Below are 22,026 nucleotides of genomic sequence, written 5' to 3'. Positions count from 1 at the left end.
GCCGATTCCAGCATGCATGGCGGCCGCCCTCTGTGCTCCTGGCCCCAATGGTAACCGGTCCCCGCGGGTTCAGGTCGTCACTGCTACTATCAAGGCCCTTGGTGGCCTTGTTGCTTGTTGTGGTCTGCCTTGCTGCATGATGGTTGCCTTGACGAGCGTCGTAAGGACTCAGCCTCATGCCCAGGGTCCGCCAAGAGGATATACGAAACTTGCAGACTCCCTCGAAGCCTGCCAAATGATCGGCCCAGAAGCTTGTCTCATGCTTTGCTAGCGTGGCCAACCCTGTCACTACAATATCCTTCTTCGGGAACCCGAGTCCGCTTCAAATAGACGTCCTCGCCTAACTGCCATCCACAGCTTCAGGATTTTCAACTTCTACGACCACAACCGCCACAGCTTTATCTCCAAGGACGCAACTATACAGCACCCAGTCCCGTGGTGACCTCGTCCGCCCACAGGCGCCATCTGGCAACCAAAACACCCACCGCCCACCATGCCGCTCCCAAACGGGCTCATCACGTACGGCCCCAACGCCAACTGCACGCTTGAGCTCTGCAAAGCCGAGTGGAGTGTCGTGGGCTACCAACCCAATGTTCCCGCCAACGCCTTCTTCCTCGCTGCCTTCGCCGCCTCCGCGCTCATCCACCTCGCCCAGGGGATCTTCTACTGGCGCAAGGGCAGGCCAACCTGGGGCTTCACCACAGTCATCGTGACTGGCTGCCTCGATGAGATTGTCGGTTATATCGGACGCCTGCTCCTGCATGACAACCCGTTTAGCTTTGGCGCATTCTTGATGCAGATCAGTACGTGGCTGTCTTTATCTCCCGGTCGCAGTGGGACGTCTTGCTGGTTGTGAGGATATTGATGAGGGAGTGAGAGTTGCTGACTGTCCTTGCTCAATAGTCTGCGTGACCACGGCACCAGTCTTCTTCTGTGCCGCGATTTACGTCACGCTTTCCCAGACGTAAGTCTCTTTTCTTTGCTGCCACACCAGAGCTCGATGCTTTAAGACAGACAACCTTCATCAACAAACGGCTCTCCTGAACAAGCCATCGCTTGTCCCATCGCTCACTGACACCTGTCCATTTCAAGCATCTACTTCATCGACCCGTCCAAATCCCGCTTCGACCCCCGCTGGTTCTACTGGGTCTTCATCCCCTGCGACATCATCTCGCTGGTCCTCCAGGCCGCGGGCGGCGCCATGTCGAGCGTCTCGACGACCGAGGCGGCCGTCAACCGCGGCGTAGACATCTCCCTCGCGGGCCTCGTCTTCCAGGTCGTCACCCTCGTCGCCTTCAGCGCGCTGTTCATCGACTACCTGTGGAGCTGCGGCTTCCTGGGCGCCCTCTTTGGCGGCAAGGCGAAGCGCGCTGCGGCGGGCGAGAAGGCGGCGGCGGCGGAGAGATCCTTCCCCAGGCCCCTACGCTTGTTCCTCGTGTTCCTCTTCCTCGCGACGCTGTTTATCTTTATCCGGTGCGCGTACCGCGTCAAGGAGCTCAGCGAGGGCTACTTTTCCGAGTTCTTCAGGGAGGAGACGCTGTTCATTGTGCTTGAAAGCGTGTAAGTGTTCTCTCCCCATCGTCGTAGACACACAGACATAATAGCTGACGTGATTTCGTCCCCGATGGTAAAGAATGATGGTCATCGCCACGTACTGCCTCAACGTCGCGCAGCCGGGCCACGGATTCCAGACCGCTGTCGAGGCTCCTGGCTCTGGTACTGGGGCCAATGGAGGTGTGCTTCGTGGTGGAGGTGCCGGCGAGGACAACGACACCACCGATGCGGCTGCTGGTGACGCCAAGGCGCACCGTCTCCTGGACAGTAGCAGCGATGGCGGTGCGAGCAGAGTCTGAGTCCATCTGTCTGTCCCCGCGCAGTTGCAGTTATGTTTGAGACTTGGGGTAAAAGGTAGAACTTTCTCTTCCTTTCCTTGGCTTTTCTCTTTTTCTTCTGCTTTTTTCCCTTTGTGAGTCCATGGTTCACGAAAGTGGCCCGAATCGTTACATACACCAGCATAGATTTGTATTTGTATCTACTTGCGCCCGCATCCGCAGCGGTCTGTAGCATTCTGGTCATAATTTTGGTTGTAAGGCTAGACATGGCAGCCCAAAGGGTGGCCACTTCTTATTCAGAAGTCCCCAGGGACAGATTCCTCAAACTCCCCTACTCCCCAGACTCAAGCCAGCATCAGCAGCGGACGCCTATCAGGAATCTCGAATGCCCCACGCGTGCCCACGTATGCGCCCTGCTGCCTCTGTCTTTATCAGTCCGTTGTGAACAAGAAGCCGACCTGCATACGCTACCTTCCTCAAGCCGATCCCTTACCCGCCGCTTACTCCGCCGCCGCGAGCGCATCCTTGACAAACTCCTCGTGCGTCGTGACCTGAAAGTCCGGATACAGCTCCCGAGTGGTCAGGAACCCGAGGAACCTGGCGTTCTCGGGCGTGTTGTCGCCGCGCACGCCCCAGGACCGCTGGTACTCGTGCACGGCCAAGGGTAGGCCGACCTTGCCCTGCTGGTCCGCGGGGACCTGGGCGATGCGCTCCTCCAGCATCTGCGGCGTGACCTCGTTGCGCTCCAGCTTTTCCCCGGAGAGCCGCTCGACGGTATCCCAGAGCTGCTTGTGCGTGAGGACCTCGCCGTACGCAAAGACGCACTTGTTGAGCGTGCGCTCGCCGTCGGCCACGATGCGCGCCACGAACCGCCCGACGTCGCGCAGGTCCGTCAGCGCCGAGGGAAGGTAGTTGGAGGAGGAGGACGCCTTGCCGCCCTCGCCCTCGCCGGCGTCGGCAACGACAAGCTCGGCGGCCGTGTACACAATGTGCTTGTTGTTGTCGAACCTGCCCGAGGGGAGGCGCGGCAGGGCGATCTGGTACCACCACCCGACCTCGATGATGGTGTAGGGCTGGCGGATGCGCTGGATGTGGTCGAGGACTTCGTACTTCTGTTTGTTGATAATGTTTGTTGTTGTGATTAGCGTTGCGGCCAAGCGGGACAAAATGCCAGTTTTTGCGAATCCCCCTTCACAATTTACCCGCACACACGAGGTACTGCTTCATTGCATTGGGGACATATTTGGGAAGTCGGAACAGGATGACCACTTACCGCATCGGCAAGTGCCATGACGCCCCTCGGCGCCACAGTCTGGAAGTTGCAAGGCACAAACCTGCCCACGCCTGCAACCTTGGCTGCGTCGATGAGCGGGATCTGCTCGGCCAGGTTCAGGAAGAAGGTCGCCGAGATGACGACATCGATGCCCGTCAGGATCTTGACGAGCTCCCGGTCGACGTGGGCGGGCTCGGTGCTCGCCTTGTTATGGCGAGCCGACAGGGAGGCACTCGGGGTCAGGTCCACGGGGACGATCTTGACGCCGCGGGCCTTGAGCGCCTGGGTCTCGGGCTTGTCGACGGACGAGGGCCGGGTCAGGGCCGTGAGTTCCTGGAGGTTGCCCTTGTCAGTCAGACTGCCCGAGAGGAAGAGCAAAGAAGCGCCGAAGGAGGACGATGGGATAGAAACAACGCACAAACTTGGTTGTCGTGCTCTCAAGCAGCCCGTCGACAATAGCCTGGCCGGTCTTGCCGGTGGCTCCGAGAATGGCGACTCTCATTTTCTGGGTGGGATGGGCGTTGCTAGGCTTGCTCTGTTCGATTCTTTTTTGGTTCTATGCTGTGCCGGCAGGTGGTCGACGTCTTGATAGCAGATGTAGTAGTGCGAGATTGTTGTGTGGTGTCCAAGATATGCTGTCGATTCCTACAAGAAGGCTACCTACCGTTCTTATACGCCCCTTTGACTCTCGTGCCATTTCGATTCTCATGTGCCGGTTCCAACATGCTTCCCCGCACGTCCCCAAAAGGAAAACAAGTGCCCTGGTCTCCTGTCGTTGGAGACAACCGACAGTCAGACTCCGCTGTCTGAATCATCAGACCATCGAACCTCGTCGAACGATATGAGACACAACAAAGAATTGCGACGTGAATCCAGACTCCATCTGACATGGCCAATGCCCATTCAAGCCTCAATTCTGCGCACAAAATGGCCTGGGCACTCAGATGCACACGAGGCCTTGCTGGCGCCGGCCGTGTTGGAGAAAATGCGGGGAATCCAGAAGCAGGGAGGCAGGTCGCTTCGGCACTGCAATGCTGATTAATCTACCGTTCGCCAGGTGCTTGACGTAATCAAGCAAGGACGTTCGGCCGGATGGCCCGACCGGCCTCTATTCAGCAAACCTGTCGCGGCAAAGTCCAAAGGATACAGTCTAAGGATACAATCTTTGAAACCGGGTGCTTAGATCGCAAATCTGATGGGCTTCCCCCTTGAAAATTGTGGGACAGACACCCCAAACCGTCCGGAACTACCCATATTGCCCTCAATCTCTCGGTCGCGGCGGACGAGTTGAAGTCAAGGCGATCGCATTTGTCAGAGGGCAGCTGCCAAATCTTCAGCTTTGGCCATTTTCGCATGATCTCCCGCAATCGGGAATTCTCCACAGGGAGGCCAGTGAAGTTTCAGCGGGTACATGCTCGTGGCATACGTCCCAATTGAGCTAGATACTGGCCAGGGGGCCGAGGGAGTAGGGCCTGGATCCATTCATTGGGGAATCTTGGTCAGATCGTTCCCGGCTACAGCACATTTGTCAGGCACGTAAACCCCACTGGCTAACACAAGGAAAATCGAATATCAAACAATTCGGGACTCTTCCGAGACTTTTCCGGTATATATGTCCAAATTTTGTTTATTGACAAGAAGAGGGCCTTAACCGGGCCGTCTCTTGAAATACCCAACTATATACAGCGAATGTTGTAAAGTCTCATGTCGACTCAAGGATAAAAGTATGTACAGTAGAATCGAAGGTCATCATAGCGAGCGGGTCGTGAGCAGCCGAGCAAGAAAGAAAGCTGATTGATGCAAAGGGATCATCAAGAGGGAATGTGAAGTATGTGCAGCGAGCGAAGTCCTTTTGTGATCAGGGAGAAGACAGCCGTTGAGTAAAAGATCTCAGGGCTGTTTGGGTCGTCATCGAGTGGCTAAGCGACGAAGAGACTTAGACGGAGACGTGGTGGGCCACGTAGGAGACTTCCATCATGTTGCCGAAGGAGTCCCAGGTGTTGCCGTCAGGGTTGCCAGGCTGCAAGAGTCGTGTCAGTGATGCATCCCCCGAGCGATGATTGAGGGCAGCGCAAACTTACCAAGTTGCCACCAATAGCGAGGTTGAGAATGAAGAAGACAGGGCTCTGGCCAAGAGCTCTCCAGGCGGCCTCGTTGTTGAGGCTGTTACCAGAGACACGGTGGAACTGGTTGCCATCGAGGTACCAGGTGATGGACTGGTCTCTCCAGTTGTTGGAGGTGCGGTCCCAGACCACGCGCCAGTTGTGCCAGTCGTCGTTGGCCAGACCGGTCCTGGCAGAGATACCATAGGGCTCGTTGCAGGAACCGCCACCCTCGCGGTCGCAGTGGACAGTACCAAAGGCAGACCACTCGCCATTGACGCGCTCCATGACATCGATCTCACCGCAGGCAGGCCAGTTGACGCCATGGCGGATGCTGTCTCCAAGAAGCCAGAAGGCGGGCCACATGCCCCTCTTGTTGGCCTGGGGCGCGTTGCCGAACCGGATGCGGGCTTCGGCCAGGGTGCGGCGGCCGGCTTGAGGAGTGAAGACGTACTTGGACTCGAGGCGGCCCGACGTCCACTGGCCGTTGTTGATACGGGGAACGAGCTGGACAGTGCCGCCGCCGCTGATCTGGATGTTCTGGTTGGAGCGGGTGTACTGTTGCCACTCGTTGTTGACGTGGATGTCAGTGACAATGTTCCAGTTGTTCTCATCGACCAACTGGCCGGGGTTGCCCCAGAAGGCCTCCTCCCAGACCTTCTGGTATCCAGAGTAGCCGGGCGCCCACTCCTGGACGTGCACAAACTCGTCGCCCATCATCGAGCTGGTGTTGCGCGCGACCACAATAAACTCGTGTTCGGGCTTGGCCAGAGGGCTGGCAGAAACGCCGGCCACAAGCGCCACGAGCGAAAGAGTCTTCATCCACGCGGCAGACATGTTGTAAGTTGTGCCGAAGTAAACAGTGTAGAGCAAGGAATGATTGTTGTGTGTTAGACGGGAGCTCAAAAAAGCTCAAGGAGTGTAGAAAGGAGTGTTGTTGTTGTTCCGAAGGAATGACTGAGGCCTTTGCCTTGTTGCTTGATGCTCCAAGAGCTCTTCATCTGCTCTGGGAGGGCATGATCGACCATCTTTATATGCCCGGCCCACGAGTCCTTAATGTTCCATGCGGTTAAGCAAAGGGGCGCCATCATCAACAGACACTGGCACGAGCTCAGGGCAGATGAGCCAGGGTAACTGCCGCTGGAGCCTCCCACGGTCGCCACTGGTGGGCAGCCAAGAACCAGCAAGGTGACCTGTGTATCTGGAAACAGAAAAGAACCTCATCTCGGTGGTTGCATTCACCACGTGAAAGGACACCCTGGTCTGCCAGTGTTTGCAACCTGTCGTTGGACGAAGGCAAGATGAACGGGATCAAGGTCACCCGCTAGCTTCGCGTGGCCAGCGACGAGGCCGGAAGCTAGGGAGTATCCGAGCAAACAGGCTTGCGATAGTTCCTGGCACAAGACCAACCGCCGTCGCAAGTGCCACCAATGAGACCCATGTGCTGGGTTGTGAATGGTTACATCTCTGCCCTGCCGGCGTCGAGACCCAAGCCCAGGCCCTCTCGGCATATGGTGGCTCGTGGGTCGGTTGCTGTATACAGGTCCGGGGCGCCTGTCGATTGGACGGACGGGGGATTAGCACTTTTTCTTCTGCTGCCGGGGTAATCTCCCGCACTGACTATGCCTTAATGCATTCTCGATGCAGTACCCACCCTGCAAACTCGATGCAACATCAGGACCATCAGCATTCGGGCCGTGTCTGGCTTGGAAGCCATGTGAGCGAGTCAGCGGCTGTGGGCACCCTTACATGGCATGAAGTGTTGCTGGACAGCGTAGCTTTTCCTACGTGACAGCTCTTTGACATTCACCACAGTGGTGGCAGATGTAGATCAGGGTCTCTGGTTCCGTCGACAGCAAGATCGTTCTCCATATTTCTGGAATCCCCAGCATCTGGGCTACGGAGAAGTCTCTCCAGGAGCAGCAGCCTGAGACTTCGCGTGTCTTGAGCTTCCGTGACAATGAATCCAGCCACGGACGCGACCGTTTGGGCGTGGTAGTACCGTGCCAGTTGGCCAGCAGACCGCCTTCTTGACTTGCAGGCTCGAGGGTCTATAATGGGTTGGGAGCCAGCGCTGGCATCATCAGCCTTGGCGCATTTTCTGAAGTTGGGCGTCTGACTGCCGACGCACCACATGTCCATGCCGGCGCCTGGCCGTAGGGTTACGGCGAGACGTCGTGTGAGATTGCGAGTTGGAGAGAAAACATCTGGTGACAGGGCCCACTACCTGTACCTGCGCGGGTGGCGCCCGCTGCAGATGCCCCCTGTGGGAACCGCGCTATTCATGGGTCTCGAGGTGTGGAAGCACATTGCTTTGGGGGCAGGCATCACGGTAGCAGCTCGCTTCGAGGCGCGTCGGTGGCCTTCCAGTGGACGGAATCAGCAAAGAACCATCCCCGTGTGAATCAAACATGGCCCCCTGGAGGCCGTTGGCTCTGGGCCCCGCTCTTTGCTGCAAATCCGGCAGCTGCCGGGAGGCTATCCGTGAAAGGCAGTCGACGCTGGTTCGTTGCACGTGGAGGTCGCAGCGCCGTGGAGATTCGGCCAGGGCTGTGATCCTTCGCCTGGGCGGCTCTGCTTGAGCGGAAGATGACCGCGCGTCATCGCTCGGTCGGTTCCGTACCATCGGGAACAATTCGCCCCGGATTTGCGGCATCGCCATGGGAAACTCCGTCCGGTATACTCAGAGCTGCCTCTTCGGACACAGGAAGACGTCGTGCCGTCATGTGCTGCCCACATTGAGTGGACACTGGGACGGCTGTGTTTGCCTGGATGGGATCCAGTGTGAAAGCCAAGGCCCTAATCGCTTGCGGGTTTTGCATGTCGCTGGCCCCCTTGCCTGTCAACCGAATGCGGAGGAGTGATTGCAGGTGCATGTTGCGCGAGAGTGCCGGGTACAAGACAGTCACTCTGGGAGCATGAAGTGATGGCTGCTAAATCCGTCTCGAGCTTGAGCGTGCCTGGGGCGCGGAAGAGTTAGGTACGCCTAAGGCAGCTGATGTGGGGGGTGAGGCTGGGGAAGGAGCGAGCCTCGATACGCGCAGCTACAATGCGAGACCCATTTAGCAAGTGCAGTCAAGTCACGCCCATCTACCTCAATAGTACAGCATCGACAACCGCCAGGCCGCTCGCTTTGGCACTCGTGCAGTTTGCTGCGTGCCAACCTTGGCAGACGCAGTGGCCAGTCATGATCTCGAAGACAGCAGCGCGAAGACGTTTGGTGCTGACTGAGCATGGTGCCGCTCCGGTTGGACCTCTGTAAACAGGCCCCTGCGCGCATGCAACGATGGCGCCAGCCTCGATGGACTCAGCTGCCCCTGCGCCTTGCGGCTGCTCCGGGCCCTTTACAATCCCCGTTCAGGCACGCGTCAGCAGCATGCAACGTCTGAGGCTTCCGGATGAAGACTGCCTCATCCATAATCGCGCGAATTCTAGCCCAGCTCGGCGGTGAAGCAAGAGACGTGCATGTCCGCCTTGCCCGAGCCGGCATCATTGCATCCCATTCAATATCAGGCCACCACTCCATTGAGATAACGGGCGGCTGTTGTTTTTACCCCTGTCGGCCGCGACAACGCCCAGCCAACTTGTTCCAAACGAGGGTAACCACGACAGCTGGGCATCTGCAAGAGCCCTTACCGTAGCATTGTCACTTGACTTAGGTACTCCCCTCTCGAATGCCCACTCGCTTATTCAACCATCCCATCGATATTGGGCAGGCTGGGGGTCTGAGTATCCAGTCTTCTGCGCCCATTTCCATCGGCCTTTACGGTGCCTGTCCGGATCGGCTGGTCGGCCACTCCTGAGCTTCACCGTCCTTGGGCGTGTCGGCCTGAGGCAACCACAAGCTCAATTTTCGCACCAAAAAGCACCCGAGAATCAGGCCGTCTTGGTGCCTGCCTGGCGGCGGTCTGTGACCAAGGGCGTGACACTCAGGTAACGTGGCGTTCTCAGTTCTCTTGAAGCGTTACCTGAAGTTCCACGCCAACGGTGACAAGCCGCTTGTTGTCAGCTTGGCAGGCAACAGGGACTGGCCAACCCCCCTCAGCTGATATGCGAGTTTGTACTTTGATTCTTTTGAAGCCCCAAGCGAATGAGCCATCATCAAGCACACTCAAAGAAAGAGGCTGCAGCACGAGTCGTGCGTTGAAGATGTGCACAAGACGCATTCTCCACATACGGCATTGTAAACTTTTGTTCGTGGTATCAATCTATTGGTGTATTCTCTCCATCAACCCTTAGTGGCTTATGCTATGCGAGTATGGACAAAGATATCAGCTCCTGAACAGCCGCAGGCCTGCCTCCTCGGCATCCACGCCACCGTCCATCTCATCGTCTTCAGAGATATCGTCCTCATTGAGCGCCATCTTCTGTCCAAACAGCGTGCCAAAGAGACGGTCGATCGCGCTCTGCTCCCAGCTGCGCCGGTCCTCCGGGGCCATAAAGTTCTGCAGCTTGTCGTGAACATTGAACCGCATCTTGCGGCCCTTGCTGGCCTTTGTGTCGACATGCTTCTTGGCCTTGGCCTCCCTGACCGCGGCGAAACGTATCGTCGCCGCCGCGGAGCCCGCGGCACCACCGGCTGAAGTGTCAGCGGTGCGCTGGTCCACGAGCTCCTTGAGCAGGAGCTGGTAGAAGTCGGCATCGTCGTAAATGTGCACATCCTCGTTGACCTTGCGCGCCACCTGGGCGGGAGCACACGATCGCGGCGTGCGTGTGCGCTTGATGAGGCGCTCGGGCGCCTCCATCTCCTCGTCGAGCCGTGCCACCAGCGTCTTCTCGGCCGCGGTGCTGAACTTGCGCGCCGACGACCGGTCCACGGTGCGGATGTTGTTGGCCTTCTGCGACCAGTTCTGTAGCACCGCGCGGCGGCGAGGAGCCGCCCGCTGCTCGGCAGCCTCGATGCTCTCCCAGATCTGCTGGCTGGGGGTCTCCGGGGTGGCGGCCGCGCTGCGCTTGCGCTTCTTGGACGCTGTCGAAGATGATGACGCCGCTCCTGGCAGATTGGAGCGGAAGCTGTCAATGGCATTCCAGAGCTTGAGTGCAGCAGCCTCGGCAGCCTCGTAGGGAGGCTCGTTCGTGTCCTCCGCGTCCGCGCCCTCTGCCGCAATGTTGAGGGTGTTGATGGCGACGAGGGACTTCTGCAGACGGATGCGCACGTTGAGCAGGGCATCAAAGGCCTTGCGCTGCTGCCGGATTGCGTTGCCCTTTGCAATGTCTTTCTGCTGGCCTTCAGAGAGAGACACGGTGACGGATTTGTTGCCGGCCGCGACCAGGGCGGCAATGTCGCTGCGGTCGGCGACCGCGTTTCTGCTGGGCTTGCGCTCCTCCTCCTCTTCCTCGTCCATGTCCTCATCGTCATCGTCGTCCTCGTCCTCGCCAGACTCCCCATCTTCATCTTCATCCTCGTCGTCTTCGTCACTGTCAACGATGAATCCATCAAGATCGCCATCCTCCTCCTCTTCCTCATCGGACTCTTCCGCTTCGTCATCAATGAGATTCCTCCTTTCCTCATCAACCATCTCATCGTCCGAGTCCCCTTCCTCCCCATCCAGAGATTCGCCGTCCGAGTCATTCAGCGAGTCGCCCTCCCCATCCTCAGATTCTTCCTCACCCTCTTCATCAGACCCCAGAAAGTCCGCGGCCGTAGCTCGGGGCACCCTCTTCCCCTTGCCTCCCGGAAGGACCTTCGATGACCCCCGGAACGTGAAGTCCTTGAAGCGCTCCTCGTCGCTCTCCCCAAAGGCATCGTCGCTGTCAATCTCGACATCCCGGTCGTCCTGATCGGCCTCGAGATCCGCAGTCTCCGGGTCGTCAAAGACTTCGTCCCCGGATCCGCTCCCAGAGGAGGATCCGCCAGAGCCGAGCTCCTCGCGCGCGTCCTCAAAGTTGTCCTCCTCCTCCTCCTCCTCCTCTTCGTCCTCTTCGCTGGCGGCCTCGAGATCGGCACGGCTCACCCGCGCGCCGCGGTACTGCGGGCCCAGGGCGGCGGTGCTGTCCTTGCCCGCGCGGAGCTTGCTCTTGCCGACCGAGACATAGTGGTCGGTCGCCGCCTTGGTCTCGGCCTTTTCGGCGTCGCTGTCGCCAGAGTCGCTGTCGCTCGGGGGCAGAGCCTCGTTCTCGGGGTCGATGTCTGTTTCACGAGAGAAAATCCGGTTAGCCAAACCATAGTGCGAGAGGAGTGCTGGGAAGTGAGATCTGCAAGTTGCCCGCGTGCGTGCGTGTGCGCTCTCGAGGTTTGAATTCTTTTGAAAGGTCTGGGAATCTATTTGGATTGGGAGGAACGAACCTTTGACCGGCCGATCCTGGAGGTCAGCGAACTGCCGCTGGCGAGACTTTGTTGTCGGAGCCATGGTTCGGCGACAGACGGAACTGTCTTCAGTCGCTCACGTGCAAGAATATGCTCGAGTTGGTGGTGAGCGTGCAGCAAAAGGGCCTGAAAGAGGAGAGGATCGCGAGACCTAGAATTTGCAGAGCTGCAGAGAATCGCAGGGTCCCACCCACTCACTCGGCCTGTCTGTCTGGCTGGCTGGCTGGAGTTGCGCCAGCGAAACCCCGTCCCTGTTCCTGCTCTGAGAAATCTTGAAAATTTTGGCGGTGCGGGACGGCAGTTTGGAGGCAAGTGGGGCGCCCCGGCCCGGCTAAGTGAGCATTCAGTCGGGTCGGTCGATGGGTGGAGCTGCCCGTGTGCCTGCGTTCAGTGAGCTCATGGCCATTTGTGTGCCTGGGCAGCGACATCAGCCGCCATTGTAGAGCCCGGGCCCAGACATCGTGCAACGCCAGCATTGTTGAGTGGTGAAAAATAGACAACGAAAGCCTGAGATAGGGGTTAATGTATTGAACATTGGTGAGCTATACTTGAATAACGAATATGATTTCGTAGGAAATGCTCGTGCTGAAAATTGATGTCAACTGAGTGTAATAAATCTTTAAGCAACGTTGTGTTTCGCAACCTTTCGTCACTGTGCCTGAGCTCAACTTCTCCCTTGCATCACACATCTCACGATGAGGCCGACACCCAGTCGCCTGTTCCGTGCAGCAGGACGATGCTTGCAGCATGAGAACCCATTAGTACGAAGACCAAACGCCCCCCCGTGCCCAACAACAAAATCCGCTCACCTGCTAACCGATATATCCCCCAGGGCCTCCCCAAGTCCGGCTCCATCCCGCGCATGCAGCGCGGCCTGCCGGTGCAGCGCAACATCAAGGATGTAGCAAAGGTCATTGCCGTCTCGTCGGCCAAGGGCGGCGTCGGCAAGAGCACCATCGCCGGTATGCCGCTGCCACCAACCACCGCTGCTGAATTGTCCCCCTGTCAAGTATTAGAGTGCAACAGTCGAGCTGATGAAGTGCAAACAAACACACACACAGCCAACCTCGCCCTTGCTTTTGCCCGGATGGGCCACCGCTCGGGCATTCTCGACACGGACATCTTTGGCCCGTCCATACCGACATTGTTCAACCTCTCGGGCGAGCCGAGGTTATCAGCCAGTCAGTCATCCCCCGACCAGTGTCTCTCATCTGAGCCTGGCATCCTTATTGCTGGAGTGCCTCCAGGCACACACACATACACGGCCTCCTCCAACGCCACGTCGACTTGATTTGTACCGCAAACGCCAAATGTACATGATCAAACCACTGACTCTTGTCTCTTGCCACGCTGCAACCAAAAAAAGACAATCAGCTCCTGCCCCTCACAAACTACGGCGTAAAGACCATGTCCATGGGCTACCTCGTCGGCGAGGACGCCCCCGTCGTCTGGCGCGGCATGATGGTCATGAAGGCCCTCCAGCAGCTCCTGCACGAGGTCGAATGGGGCGGGCTCGACGTGCTCGTGCTCGACCTTCCCCCCGGCACGGGCGACACGCAGCTCAGCATCACCCAGGGTGTCAAGCTCGACGGTGAGTTTCACACCAGTCCAGTCCAGTCCACTGTCTCTTCCCCTTGCTCTTCCCGTAAAACAAAGGAACGACCTCACTACAGGGGTCGAAATTTCACAAAAAGCCTAGCAAGCACAAAATTTGGTTGATCCGCTAACCCGAGGAAAACAAAAAAAGGCTCGGTCATCATCACAACCCCACACACCCTCGCCGTAAAGGACGCCATTAAGGGCATCAACATGTTCAAAAAGACCTCGGTCCCCCTGTTGGGCCTCGTCAGCAACATGTCCCTCTTCACCTGCCCGCACTGCCAAGGGCAGACGCACGTGTTTGGCCACACGGGCGACCGCGTCCAGCAGCTCTGCCTCGACCACGAGATCGAGCTGCTCGGCGACATCCCCCTGCACCAGAGCGTCGGTGACGACGGGATGAGGGGCAAGCCGACCGTCGTGGCGGAGCCCGAGAGCGAGCGCGCCGCGGCGTTCATGGACATTGCGAGAAAGGTTGGGGACAAGATTGGTTTGGCGTGATCGGGGGATGGGGATGGGGGTATGTAATGGGAGGGCGATGGCAGAGAGGGTCAGCATTTGTAAATCACGTGTACAGTTACGAGAAGGGACGAGATTCTGTGAATATAGAAAGCACTGAAGTCGAGGCGGGATACATGGGCACGCTTATTGTACTGTATTGCTACCTGACGTGCGCGATACTGTAGTGCATGTGCTCTGGCTGTAGCTGGGCGATCCACGTGCCCAGCGTACCGGAGACTGTGTCTTGTGTGCTCGCCACTCCGACCGGCCATTAAAGCCAGTACGCGATGGCCAAGATGAATGTCTTCTTCCTTGCTCAGACTGTTAGCATCCATTGCTACGAGGAGCGCAAAAGGGAAAGGACGGGTGCATATCGCGCAAGAAAAAAACAAAAGGCATTCAAGTCGGGAAACGCCACCAGCCAAACGAAATGATGATCCTAAAACTCCATCCTTTGCGCCAACATGTGAATGCCGTGCACTCGTGTCGTCCAGGGCTTTGCCGAGCCGATACGCCGTGGTGCTAGAATAGCAATTGCCGGCTTCTGAAACCGCTTCGCCCGCAAGCAGCAACTTTATAAAGCGTCTCGCACCGGGTAGGGCCGGGGTTCGAGGTGTTTGAATCAGAAAGCCATCTGCCGGCAACATTAGTCCATGTCGTCGTTGTTCTGGTAAATGTGACGGCTTCTCGTGGGATCTTTGCGCATGGTCTGACCAGACCCAATAAATCCAACTAAAGGATTGAAATTTAGCATGCAACGCCACGAAACTGGGACTGTTAGGACGGAAAGCCTTACCTCTGCCGTGCGCGCCTTCTGGAGTCCGGAACATGCTGTCCTTCTTGTTCTTAGTGGCTTTGGCAAACTTAGACTTGGTGTTGAACTCTTGCCACGACTTCTTGCCTGTCTCGAGTTCCTTGGTTGCGCGAATCTTCTTGGCCTTGGGCTTCGCGTCCGCGGCGTTCTGGTCTGCTGCCTCACGGCTCTTCTTTGCGAGATCGAGATCGATGCTGGGCGCTGCCGAGATGACACCCAAGTTGCCCGACGAAGAAGCCACTCCGGAGGATGTTGAGACCGCCGGTACTGGGGTATGGGAGCTGGCTGTGGGCGCGGTGAACGGCGAGGCGGCATTATCGGGTGTGGCGTCTGCTTTGCGCTTGGTTGCAATAGGTCGGATGTCTTTGCCGCGCACCTGGTCAGATTCGTCGTAGCTCTTAAACTTGACGATGTAGATCGGGTCTGTGGAGGAGCCAGTGATGGACGTGATACGCGCAGGGTAGAAGGCCTTGTCACCAGACACCCACTTGGCCATGACGGTGTCGTTGACCTGGTACGACACGGGCGCAGAGTCCACAGCAGACTCCTTCTCCTCTGGTGGTGGCGGTGGCGCGGCCTTCTTGAACGCCGGGTGGTTCTCGCGCGACCACTTCTCCTTTACGGGCGGCGGGGATGGTTCTCGGGCTCTGGGCGCCGGCTTGGCCGGGCGCATCTCGTTGATGGTTTCGCGGAGGAGGTTGATGGCCTCGTCGAGCTCGGCCTTGAGAGCCAGGAGCTCCTCGTTGCCGGGGTCATCTCGAAGTCCGCCGTTGACAACATCGACCTATACAGAACAGAGTCATTAGTATGGGAGCCAAGATGCAGCTGGGGAGAAGCGAGATTGGAGTCGCACCTGTTCTTGGTACTGCCGAACGTCCGCCTCGAGGCTGGCGATGTCGCTCATCTTGTCGTCGCAAAGGATACTTGGCGTGTCGTATCAGCGCCGTTGGAGCTCCAGATTTGCGTGCTGGGCGGAATTGTGACTGAACTCGGGGCGCAGAGGCGGTGGTGATGTCGAGGGATGGTGATGTCGTTGGGAAGGTTGGACCCTGTGCATGCACATCTTGGTGGGCGGCAAGAACCAGCCCGTCACTGTTGTGGGGCGTGACGACCGCGGTGGGTCCTGCCAGCCGTGGCCTCTGTGCCGACCTACACGGCTACTTCTACCAAATTATTAGTTATCATCGCGAGCTAACCTTTGGACGGGCTCTCATCCATGATGACTTCTGGTAAAGTCTGTTCTAAACCGCTGTCAATCACCAAGGTTTACAATTCAACAAATCACAGATCTGCGCCATCTTTCATTTCAAGTGTCTCTTTGAGGGTAGGAGCGCCAAACGTGCTAAACAGAGCACAGTTCATCTGCCGCTAGTCCGCAGAAGAAAGCTTGAACAGAGGTTTCCATCATGAACAGATGATGTGCTGCTTCTCGGCGCCAGATTTTTGATGTCGGCGAGCAAGGAGACCATCTGCCTCTCGTAGCGAGTGCTGTTTTCCAGTGCATTTCTTGCACTGAAAGGCCACTATGGGTGGGTCTGCTCGCCAGCGCAGTACATCGCGCCCGGCGTGCCCACGGTACCGGCACATATTTGCTCCGGTCCGCAGGGGTGATGAGCTGCAAGTTCTCCAAGCAGCAGATTTGGATACTGTGCGGGTTGCCGGCGTGCAGGGGCGGCGCGTGTCGGTTAGCAAGACCGGTCGAGTTAGCAAGACCGGTCGATGCAGGTGTGTCAAACGCCGAGGGAAAATCTTCCGGGCCATGTGGCACCAAGGGCGATTCTCGGCCGGATCACATAGGTTGCATCGGTACTTTCCGTTTTCAGTACACTTCTCCGTTCCCACTGGTGGAGCAGCTGGTGGTGCTGGGGGAGCTGGTGCTGCTGGTGGGGGACGATTTGATCCTGGCGGTGGCGATACTCCGGTAGTCGTGGCGCAGGGTTCCATCAATTATGCCTGGAGTCCGCCGCTAGGGTGCTGTGGTGCTCATGGTAAGAAGCAAGGCAAGAAGGACGAATAGCATCTCGGAGGGCGCTGGGACCGGTGAGATCTTCGTCCTCATGTTTGCAATCGAAGTGCTTGAGTTGGGTGGACGACCGAGGTACTTGTGTCTGCGAAGAGTGGACATGGGCTGTTCATGAAGCAATGTGACGACCTTTGCTACGTGCGGTTCGTATCTCACCGCCGAGGACTTCTCAAACCCGGGCCAAAAATCATTGTTGCCCTCAACATAATGAGTACACTCATTGACGGAACTTAAAATCGAGCGCCTCATTTCTTCTCGTTCAGGAAGCCAGGGACTTGTTCCTAGGTGGACTAGATCTAGCCTGACGTGACAAGTCCTCTCTTACTCGAACGACATCCATGATCCATCTCCTGGCTCACGGGGAAGAACGAATATGGCATTAAGGAAGCCATGATCAATCTATGAAGGTGCCGTGCAAACTCAAAATGCTTTTGTTGTGTCAACTAGCAAATGCCCGCGACTGGTTGGTAGACCACGAGCACAGGGCATGATCGAGTTGTGCAGTCCTCAACATCCCAAATTTATGAATGTCTACACGTGAACCATCCGAAGGCCCCTGTTAACGATGTTACAAGGTGAGCTTGAGACCTGACTAGTTGGACGTGTTGTTTGCTGTCAAGCGTTGGCGCCTTGATAGAAACCGAGGCCATTCTCTGATCTTTGTATCAATGCGAGTTGCTCTCCGTCCTCTGCGTCTGTGATGTAAAGGAGATCTGGTCTTGATTATAAGTCTGCTGTGTACCGACCTTGCAGTGTTTTGACGTGATTTATGGTAGACTGGAGACCGAGTCATGATTCCATGGGTGGCACACACTCAACCAAAGTGGTATCAGACAGCGTTTCCGAAGCCTTTTCCACTGACGAGCTAGGCCTCCGAGGCCTCGGGAACCCCTCGAGCTAAGTACAGACAAGATGTTGGCGGGCAAAGTTGCTGGGGAAACGCTTCAGGTCGTCCGAGGCCGTAAGCAAGGCCTGTGGCGGCCGGCTCACCCATGCACCCACAATGCGCAAAGGAATGACCCCGTGGAGTCCCTGTCGCAAACCCGGAGAGCTGGGTCTGAGGCCCCACCGAGGGCCGGACCCGGAGCGGTGCTCATCGGACATTCTCCGATGTGGTCGGCTCCCCCGCTCGAGCCTCCCTCGGCCCCGTCCTCGGGGAGCTCAAGTGACGTACGTAATTTGGGGTAACGAGATCATTTGGCGAAGGTCGCCAGACCAGCTTCCGTTGGTGTTTTGTAGCTTCTTCGCGTAGCATGCACAACGGCGTCGGCCCCTTGAAAGCAGCAATGATGCCTACACACGACTACCCCAGCTTTTCCCAGCTGCCTCTCGACAAGAATGGCCCTCGATTGAATGCGTGGGGTCTTTGGGGCCCTGACGATCAGCTGGGCACCCTCAACCTCTTGACAGAAGATGTGATTGCGAAAGCTGCGGCCGAGAATATCAAGTCGGGCGTCAGAGTATCTCTGAAGTGAGCGGACCACTTTCCCGTCCAGTCATGTTCAACCGATGGTCATCTGAACTGGAAAGCCAATGACAACAACTGCAGTTGGTCAATGACGGGAGCTTCGAATCCCAGATTTGTGCGGAAACTGCTCGAGCAGAATATGATCAACAAGGCACCTCTAAAGCACGCCCATGACGACGAGGTAAATGCCGGAACAAACGGACATTACGCCGTCTTTCCTGTTCTGGGGTCATTGAGCTGACTTGTGGACAGTGGCACTTCAACTCCCAATGCAGCTCACAATGGGATGGCTTCCGGCATTATGCCTACCAGGAAGAAGAGGTATTGTTTTTCATTCATTCTTAGTGGAATTTCCACACATCTTCACCAGGGGATTGACCGATTGGGGTTTGCTGACGCGCTGTGTGCACCTTCAGGTTTATTACATGGGCCGCAAAGCTGAGGACTTCGCCGCCTCACCAATCCCCAACGGTATTCAACGTACGCAGAGAACCACCACTTCAAAAAGCGCAGAAGCGATTCAAAACTGACAGTCCGCACGCCGCCACAACGAACAGACGTCTCGGCCAAGGGCATCGCCGGCCGCGCCATTCTCGTGGACTGGTATGCGTGGCACCAGGCCACACGTCCCGACACCGCCGTCGACGCGATGAGCAACCACGCCATCCCCTTCTCCGAGATCAAGCAGGCCCTCGAATACCAGGGCCTGTCCCTCTCTTCCTTCCGCAAGGGCGACATCATGGTGATCCGCTTCGGCTACCTACACCAGTACGAGACGATGCCCGACGCGAAGCGCAGCGTCCTCGACGAGCGCTACAAGGCGGAGAAGCCGGAGAACATTGGTCTCGAGCCGAGCCGCGAGCTGCTCGAGTTCCTGTGGGACTCGCAGCTCGCCGCCATCTGCGGCGACACGAGGTCGCTCGAGGTCTGGCCGTGCAAAGAGCTCGAGTGGCACATGCACGAGATCCTCCTCGCCGGTTGGGGGATGCCGATCGGGGAGCTTTTCGACCTTGAGGAGCTCGCGAGGATCTGTGCCAAGGAGAAGCGATACACTTTCTTCATGGCGAGTTCGCCGATGAATGTGAGTTAAAGCCTTTGTTGTTCCTTGAAAATGTTTACCTAGGTGGCGTCGATTGGCGATTGCTCACAAGCCCGACGCGACATCTGAATCTGCCCGAGGCAACTAACAATGAAGCGTAATAGGTCCCCGGAGGCGTAGCAAGCCCGCCAAACGCGCTCGCATTTCTGTAGATAAATGCCCTTGTGGATGGTGGATGGTGTATCAGTACTACCGACGCAAACCTGCTTCTGGTATTGACATCGTGTCGTGTCGTGTTGAAATGTGAACAGCAAGATCTTCGGAGACTCCAAATTTCACAACGTATCGCTGAGAGACAATGCAAGAAGCCCGCCATCCGTGTTAGTAGCGACAGCTCTGACAGCCCGGCGGTGGGTCGACAATGCAAGGACCATGGAGTTCGGTGATAGTCCGTAACATGCCATTTTACCAACCAGACAGGCGCCACCTAAGGCCAGCCTCAAGCCACGCGTGGTTGCGACCTATTTTCCGAGCCTCTAAATCCGGGTCGGGCTGTGGGCTAGTTACCGACAGAGGGCATAACAAGCATTGCCTGCAGCCGCTCGAAATACGCTTGGCAGGGCGGCCGAGAGCCCAGCCAGGAGAAGACGTGCGGAGGCCAAATCCAGCCCCCGACCGCCCATCTAGCTCCACAGCGGTCTGATTCAAGTGTTGACCAGTGCTCATGCCCGCGCGGGGACCCTGACTCAGGCTGGCAGCTTTATGGCCACGGAATGAGTCCTAGCTTGTGGATGACCCCGTGGGGTCTGGGCCCGGAGCGGCGCCGAACCGAGAAGGCGTGTGGGGATGCCTGCAACATGCCCCGAATCTGGGGTCCGGGGTGCGAGAGGCCCTCAGGGGGGAGGCCGACGGAAGACTCAGGATATATAATCTAGGTGCTTGGCCCAGTCTTGGGTTGGTTTCCTTTGCATGTCGAGGTACGCCTTCTTGTTACCGTCCACACAGAACAACATGGCCCACACCAGCAACACCGACAACAGCCCGGCCGCGCGCCTGTCGGCCGAGGAGAAGGAGCTCAAGCCGGAGAATGTCGAAAATGTGCCGTACAGTGCTTTGGCTGCGGACGATGCAGAGTTTCTCAGGCGCTACGAGGGCAAGGAGGGCAAGAAGATTGTCAGAAAGGTCAGTCGTGGCACACGAGCGAGGTTTCATGGAGTTCGGCGACGATGCTAATGCCTAGCAATCCTGTACAGATCGACATGCGCCTGATTCCCATCATGGCCATCCTCTATCTGCTGTCCCACATCGACCGCGGAAACATTGGCAACGCCAAGATTGAGGGCATGGACAAGGAGCTCAAGCTCAAGGGCAACGAGTACAACATTGCCAGCACAATCTTCTTCGTGCCGTACATCATCTTTGGTGCGTGGAACCTTTTGAACGTGCTTGGGCCCATCTTGTTGCAAATGCTAACATTCATGACCGTGGTGCAGAAATCCCCTCCAACGTCATCCTCAAGAAGGTCCGCCCCTCGATCTGGCTGTCCTTCCTCGTTCTCGCCTGGGGTGTGACCATGACCTGCATGGGCGTCGTCCGCAACTTTGGCGACCTGATTGCGTGCCGTGTCATCCTCGGCATCTTCGAGGCTGGCTTCTTCCCTGGCGCAGTCTTCATCATCTCGACCTGGTACCCTCGCCACGAGCTCCAGCAGCGTCTAGCCCTTTTCTACACGGCATCCGCCTTTTCTGGCGCCCTGAGCGGCTTGCTCGCCTACGGCATTGCCCGGATGGACGGCATGCGTGGCATCTCTGGCTGGCGGTGGATTTTCCTGATCGAGGGAGCCGTCACTGTCGCCGCCGGTCTCGTCATGCCTCTGCTCATTGTCGACAGCCCCGAGCGTGCCAAGTGGCTTACCGACGACGAGAGGCGTTTCATCGACCTCCGCCTGCGCCTGTCGGGCGTGCGCTCGGCCACCAACGAGGGCGACAAGTTCTCGTGGCGCCTGCTCCTCAAGACCATGGGCGACTGGAAGATCCTGCTGGGCGTGGTGCTCGCGTGGGCCAACTCTGTCCCCAACGCCGCCTTCAAGTTCACCCTGCCCCAGATCATCAACCAGCTCGGCTTCTCGACGGCCAACTCGCAGCTGCTCACCATCCCGCCGTACGTCGTCGGTGGTGTCTCGGCCTGGCTCGTGGGCCGCTACTCGGACCGCTTCTCGTGGCGCGCGCCCTTCATCATGGCCCCGATGGCGCTGCTCGCGGTCGCGCTCGCCGTCCTCTTCTCCCAGTCCCCCAAGGTCGGCTCCAACGTCCCGGCCATGTACACGGGCGTCATGCTCGCCCAGATCGGCATCTACCCCTTGCTCCCCGGCATCAGCGCCTGGGTCGGCAACAACCTCGCCCCGTCGTGGAAGCGCTCCATCGGCCTCGCCTGGCTCCTGGCCGCAGGCAACTTTGGCAGCTTGATCGGCACCAACATCTTCCTCGACCGCGAGGGCCCCACGTACCCTACCGGCTACGGCGTCTCGCTGGGTGTCATCTGCCTGGCTCTGTGTGCGGCGTGCGTGCTCGAGTTCAGCCTGTGGAAGCTCAACAAGGCCAAGGCGCTCAAGTCGGAGAGCGAGATCAGGGCGCAGTACACTCAGGAGCAGCTGGATGCCATGGGCGAGAAGAGCCCCTTATACCAATACACTCTGTAAGCGGTGGTGTTGTTGTTGTTGTTGTCCGCAGCCACAAAGAAGGCCGGACCGCACACCGTTTTACAAGGCATCTGGGACTGCTGTAAAACGAGCCGACCTCTGTCGGAGGAGGAGGCTGGGATTTGACTGCAGGCGCAATAGCACACTGTCTGGTTCAATGTTTTGAGCTTGCCTCGTGTATCGACACCTTGCGGCCTGGCTTCTGACGCTGGCTCAGATCTCGGATAGTTTTTCAAAGTTGAAAGTAGATGAATAGAATCAATCAGCCAATCTGAATCAAACAAGCGCCTGCATGCATGAATGTCAAATATCAGATGTTGCACGTCACTCTTTCCTCGACTCATGTAAGTAACGCAAGCATTGGCACGCT

At 57.6% G+C, this 22,026-nt stretch overlaps 9 protein-coding genes across 9 annotated transcripts; 4 read left to right on the top strand and 5 right to left on the bottom strand.

Annotated features, from left to right (window-relative positions):
- Window positions 1-349: 349 nt before the first annotated feature.
- Window positions 350-1,612, top strand: B0I36DRAFT_26449 (RTA1 like protein-domain-containing protein). The gene is made up of 3 exons (XM_046151184.1): window positions 350-803; window positions 904-964; window positions 1,093-1,612. Exons 1-3 carry the CDS (start codon window positions 494-496, stop codon window positions 1,562-1,564), a joined length of 843 nt encoding a protein of 280 aa, XP_046007091.1. The 5' UTR covers window positions 350-493; the 3' UTR covers window positions 1,565-1,612.
- Window positions 1,613-2,210: 598 nt separating this feature from the next.
- B0I36DRAFT_393121 (uncharacterized protein) lies at window positions 2,211-3,729 on the bottom strand. Its single transcript, XM_046161455.1, has 3 exons — window positions 3,524-3,729; window positions 3,106-3,438; window positions 2,211-2,944 (listed from the first exon to the last, which is right to left on the bottom strand). Exons 1-3 carry the CDS (start codon window positions 3,605-3,607, stop codon window positions 2,333-2,335), a joined length of 1,029 nt encoding a protein of 342 aa, XP_046007090.1. The 5' UTR covers window positions 3,608-3,729; the 3' UTR covers window positions 2,211-2,332.
- A 1,312-nt stretch (window positions 3,730-5,041) lies between these two features.
- On the bottom strand, window positions 5,042-5,924 carry B0I36DRAFT_252382 (secreted glucosidase; the record flags this gene model as incomplete). Its single annotated transcript, XM_046150684.1, has 2 exons — window positions 5,042-5,125; window positions 5,187-5,924. 2 exons carry the CDS (start codon window positions 5,922-5,924, stop codon window positions 5,042-5,044), a joined length of 822 nt encoding a protein of 273 aa, XP_046007089.1.
- A 3,064-nt stretch (window positions 5,925-8,988) lies between these two features.
- B0I36DRAFT_333355 (uncharacterized protein) lies at window positions 8,989-9,395 on the bottom strand. The gene has a single exon (XM_046155211.1). The coding sequence runs from the start codon at window positions 9,380-9,382 to the stop codon at window positions 9,155-9,157; it is 228 nt and encodes a 75-aa protein (XP_046007088.1). The 5' UTR covers window positions 9,383-9,395; the 3' UTR covers window positions 8,989-9,154.
- B0I36DRAFT_275294 (apoptosis-antagonizing transcription factor) lies at window positions 9,396-11,736 on the bottom strand. The gene is made up of 2 exons (XM_046151370.1): window positions 11,494-11,736; window positions 9,396-11,337 (listed from the first exon to the last, which is right to left on the bottom strand). Exons 1-2 carry the CDS (start codon window positions 11,555-11,557, stop codon window positions 9,479-9,481), a joined length of 1,923 nt encoding a protein of 640 aa, XP_046007087.1. The 5' UTR covers window positions 11,558-11,736; the 3' UTR covers window positions 9,396-9,478.
- A 408-nt stretch (window positions 11,737-12,144) lies between these two features.
- Window positions 12,145-13,683, top strand: B0I36DRAFT_333352 (P-loop containing nucleoside triphosphate hydrolase protein). The gene is made up of 5 exons (XM_046155210.1): window positions 12,145-12,275; window positions 12,347-12,476; window positions 12,576-12,695; window positions 12,881-13,105; window positions 13,262-13,683. Exons 1-5 carry the CDS (start codon window positions 12,210-12,212, stop codon window positions 13,612-13,614), a joined length of 894 nt encoding a protein of 297 aa, XP_046007086.1. The 5' UTR covers window positions 12,145-12,209; the 3' UTR covers window positions 13,615-13,683.
- Window positions 13,684-14,260: 577 nt separating this feature from the next.
- Window positions 14,261-15,332, bottom strand: B0I36DRAFT_353619 (uncharacterized protein; the record flags this gene model as incomplete). The annotated part of the gene is made up of 3 exons (XM_046157230.1): window positions 14,261-14,346; window positions 14,411-15,212; window positions 15,282-15,332. The coding sequence occupies 3 exons, from the start codon at window positions 15,330-15,332 to the stop codon at window positions 14,261-14,263; spliced, it is 939 nt and encodes a 312-aa protein (XP_046007085.1).
- Window positions 15,333-17,702: 2,370 nt separating this feature from the next.
- On the top strand, window positions 17,703-19,428 carry B0I36DRAFT_333349 (uncharacterized protein; the record flags this gene model as incomplete). Its single annotated transcript, XM_046155209.1, has 6 exons — window positions 17,703-17,922; window positions 18,001-18,100; window positions 18,172-18,240; window positions 18,336-18,399; window positions 18,477-19,000; window positions 19,123-19,428. Coding segments are annotated over 6 exons (1,025 nt in total), but the record flags the coding sequence as incomplete, so codon positions are not given.
- A 525-nt stretch (window positions 19,429-19,953) lies between these two features.
- B0I36DRAFT_333347 (major facilitator superfamily domain-containing protein) lies at window positions 19,954-21,924 on the top strand. Its single transcript, XM_046155208.1, has 3 exons — window positions 19,954-20,140; window positions 20,212-20,380; window positions 20,452-21,924. The coding sequence occupies exons 1-3, from the start codon at window positions 19,970-19,972 to the stop codon at window positions 21,654-21,656; spliced, it is 1,545 nt and encodes a 514-aa protein (XP_046007083.1). The 5' UTR covers window positions 19,954-19,969; the 3' UTR covers window positions 21,657-21,924.
- Window positions 21,925-22,026: the final 102 nt, after the last annotated feature.

The sequence above is a fragment of the Microdochium trichocladiopsis genome, assembly GCF_020744255.1.
Source record: "Microdochium trichocladiopsis strain MPI-CAGE-CH-0230 chromosome Unknown B0I36scaffold_10, whole genome shotgun sequence".
NCBI classification, from domain to species: Eukaryota; Fungi; Ascomycota; class Sordariomycetes; order Xylariales; family Microdochiaceae; genus Microdochium; species Microdochium trichocladiopsis.
Note: the sequence above shows the minus strand (reverse complement) of the source record. Positions and strands in the feature narration are given on the sequence as shown.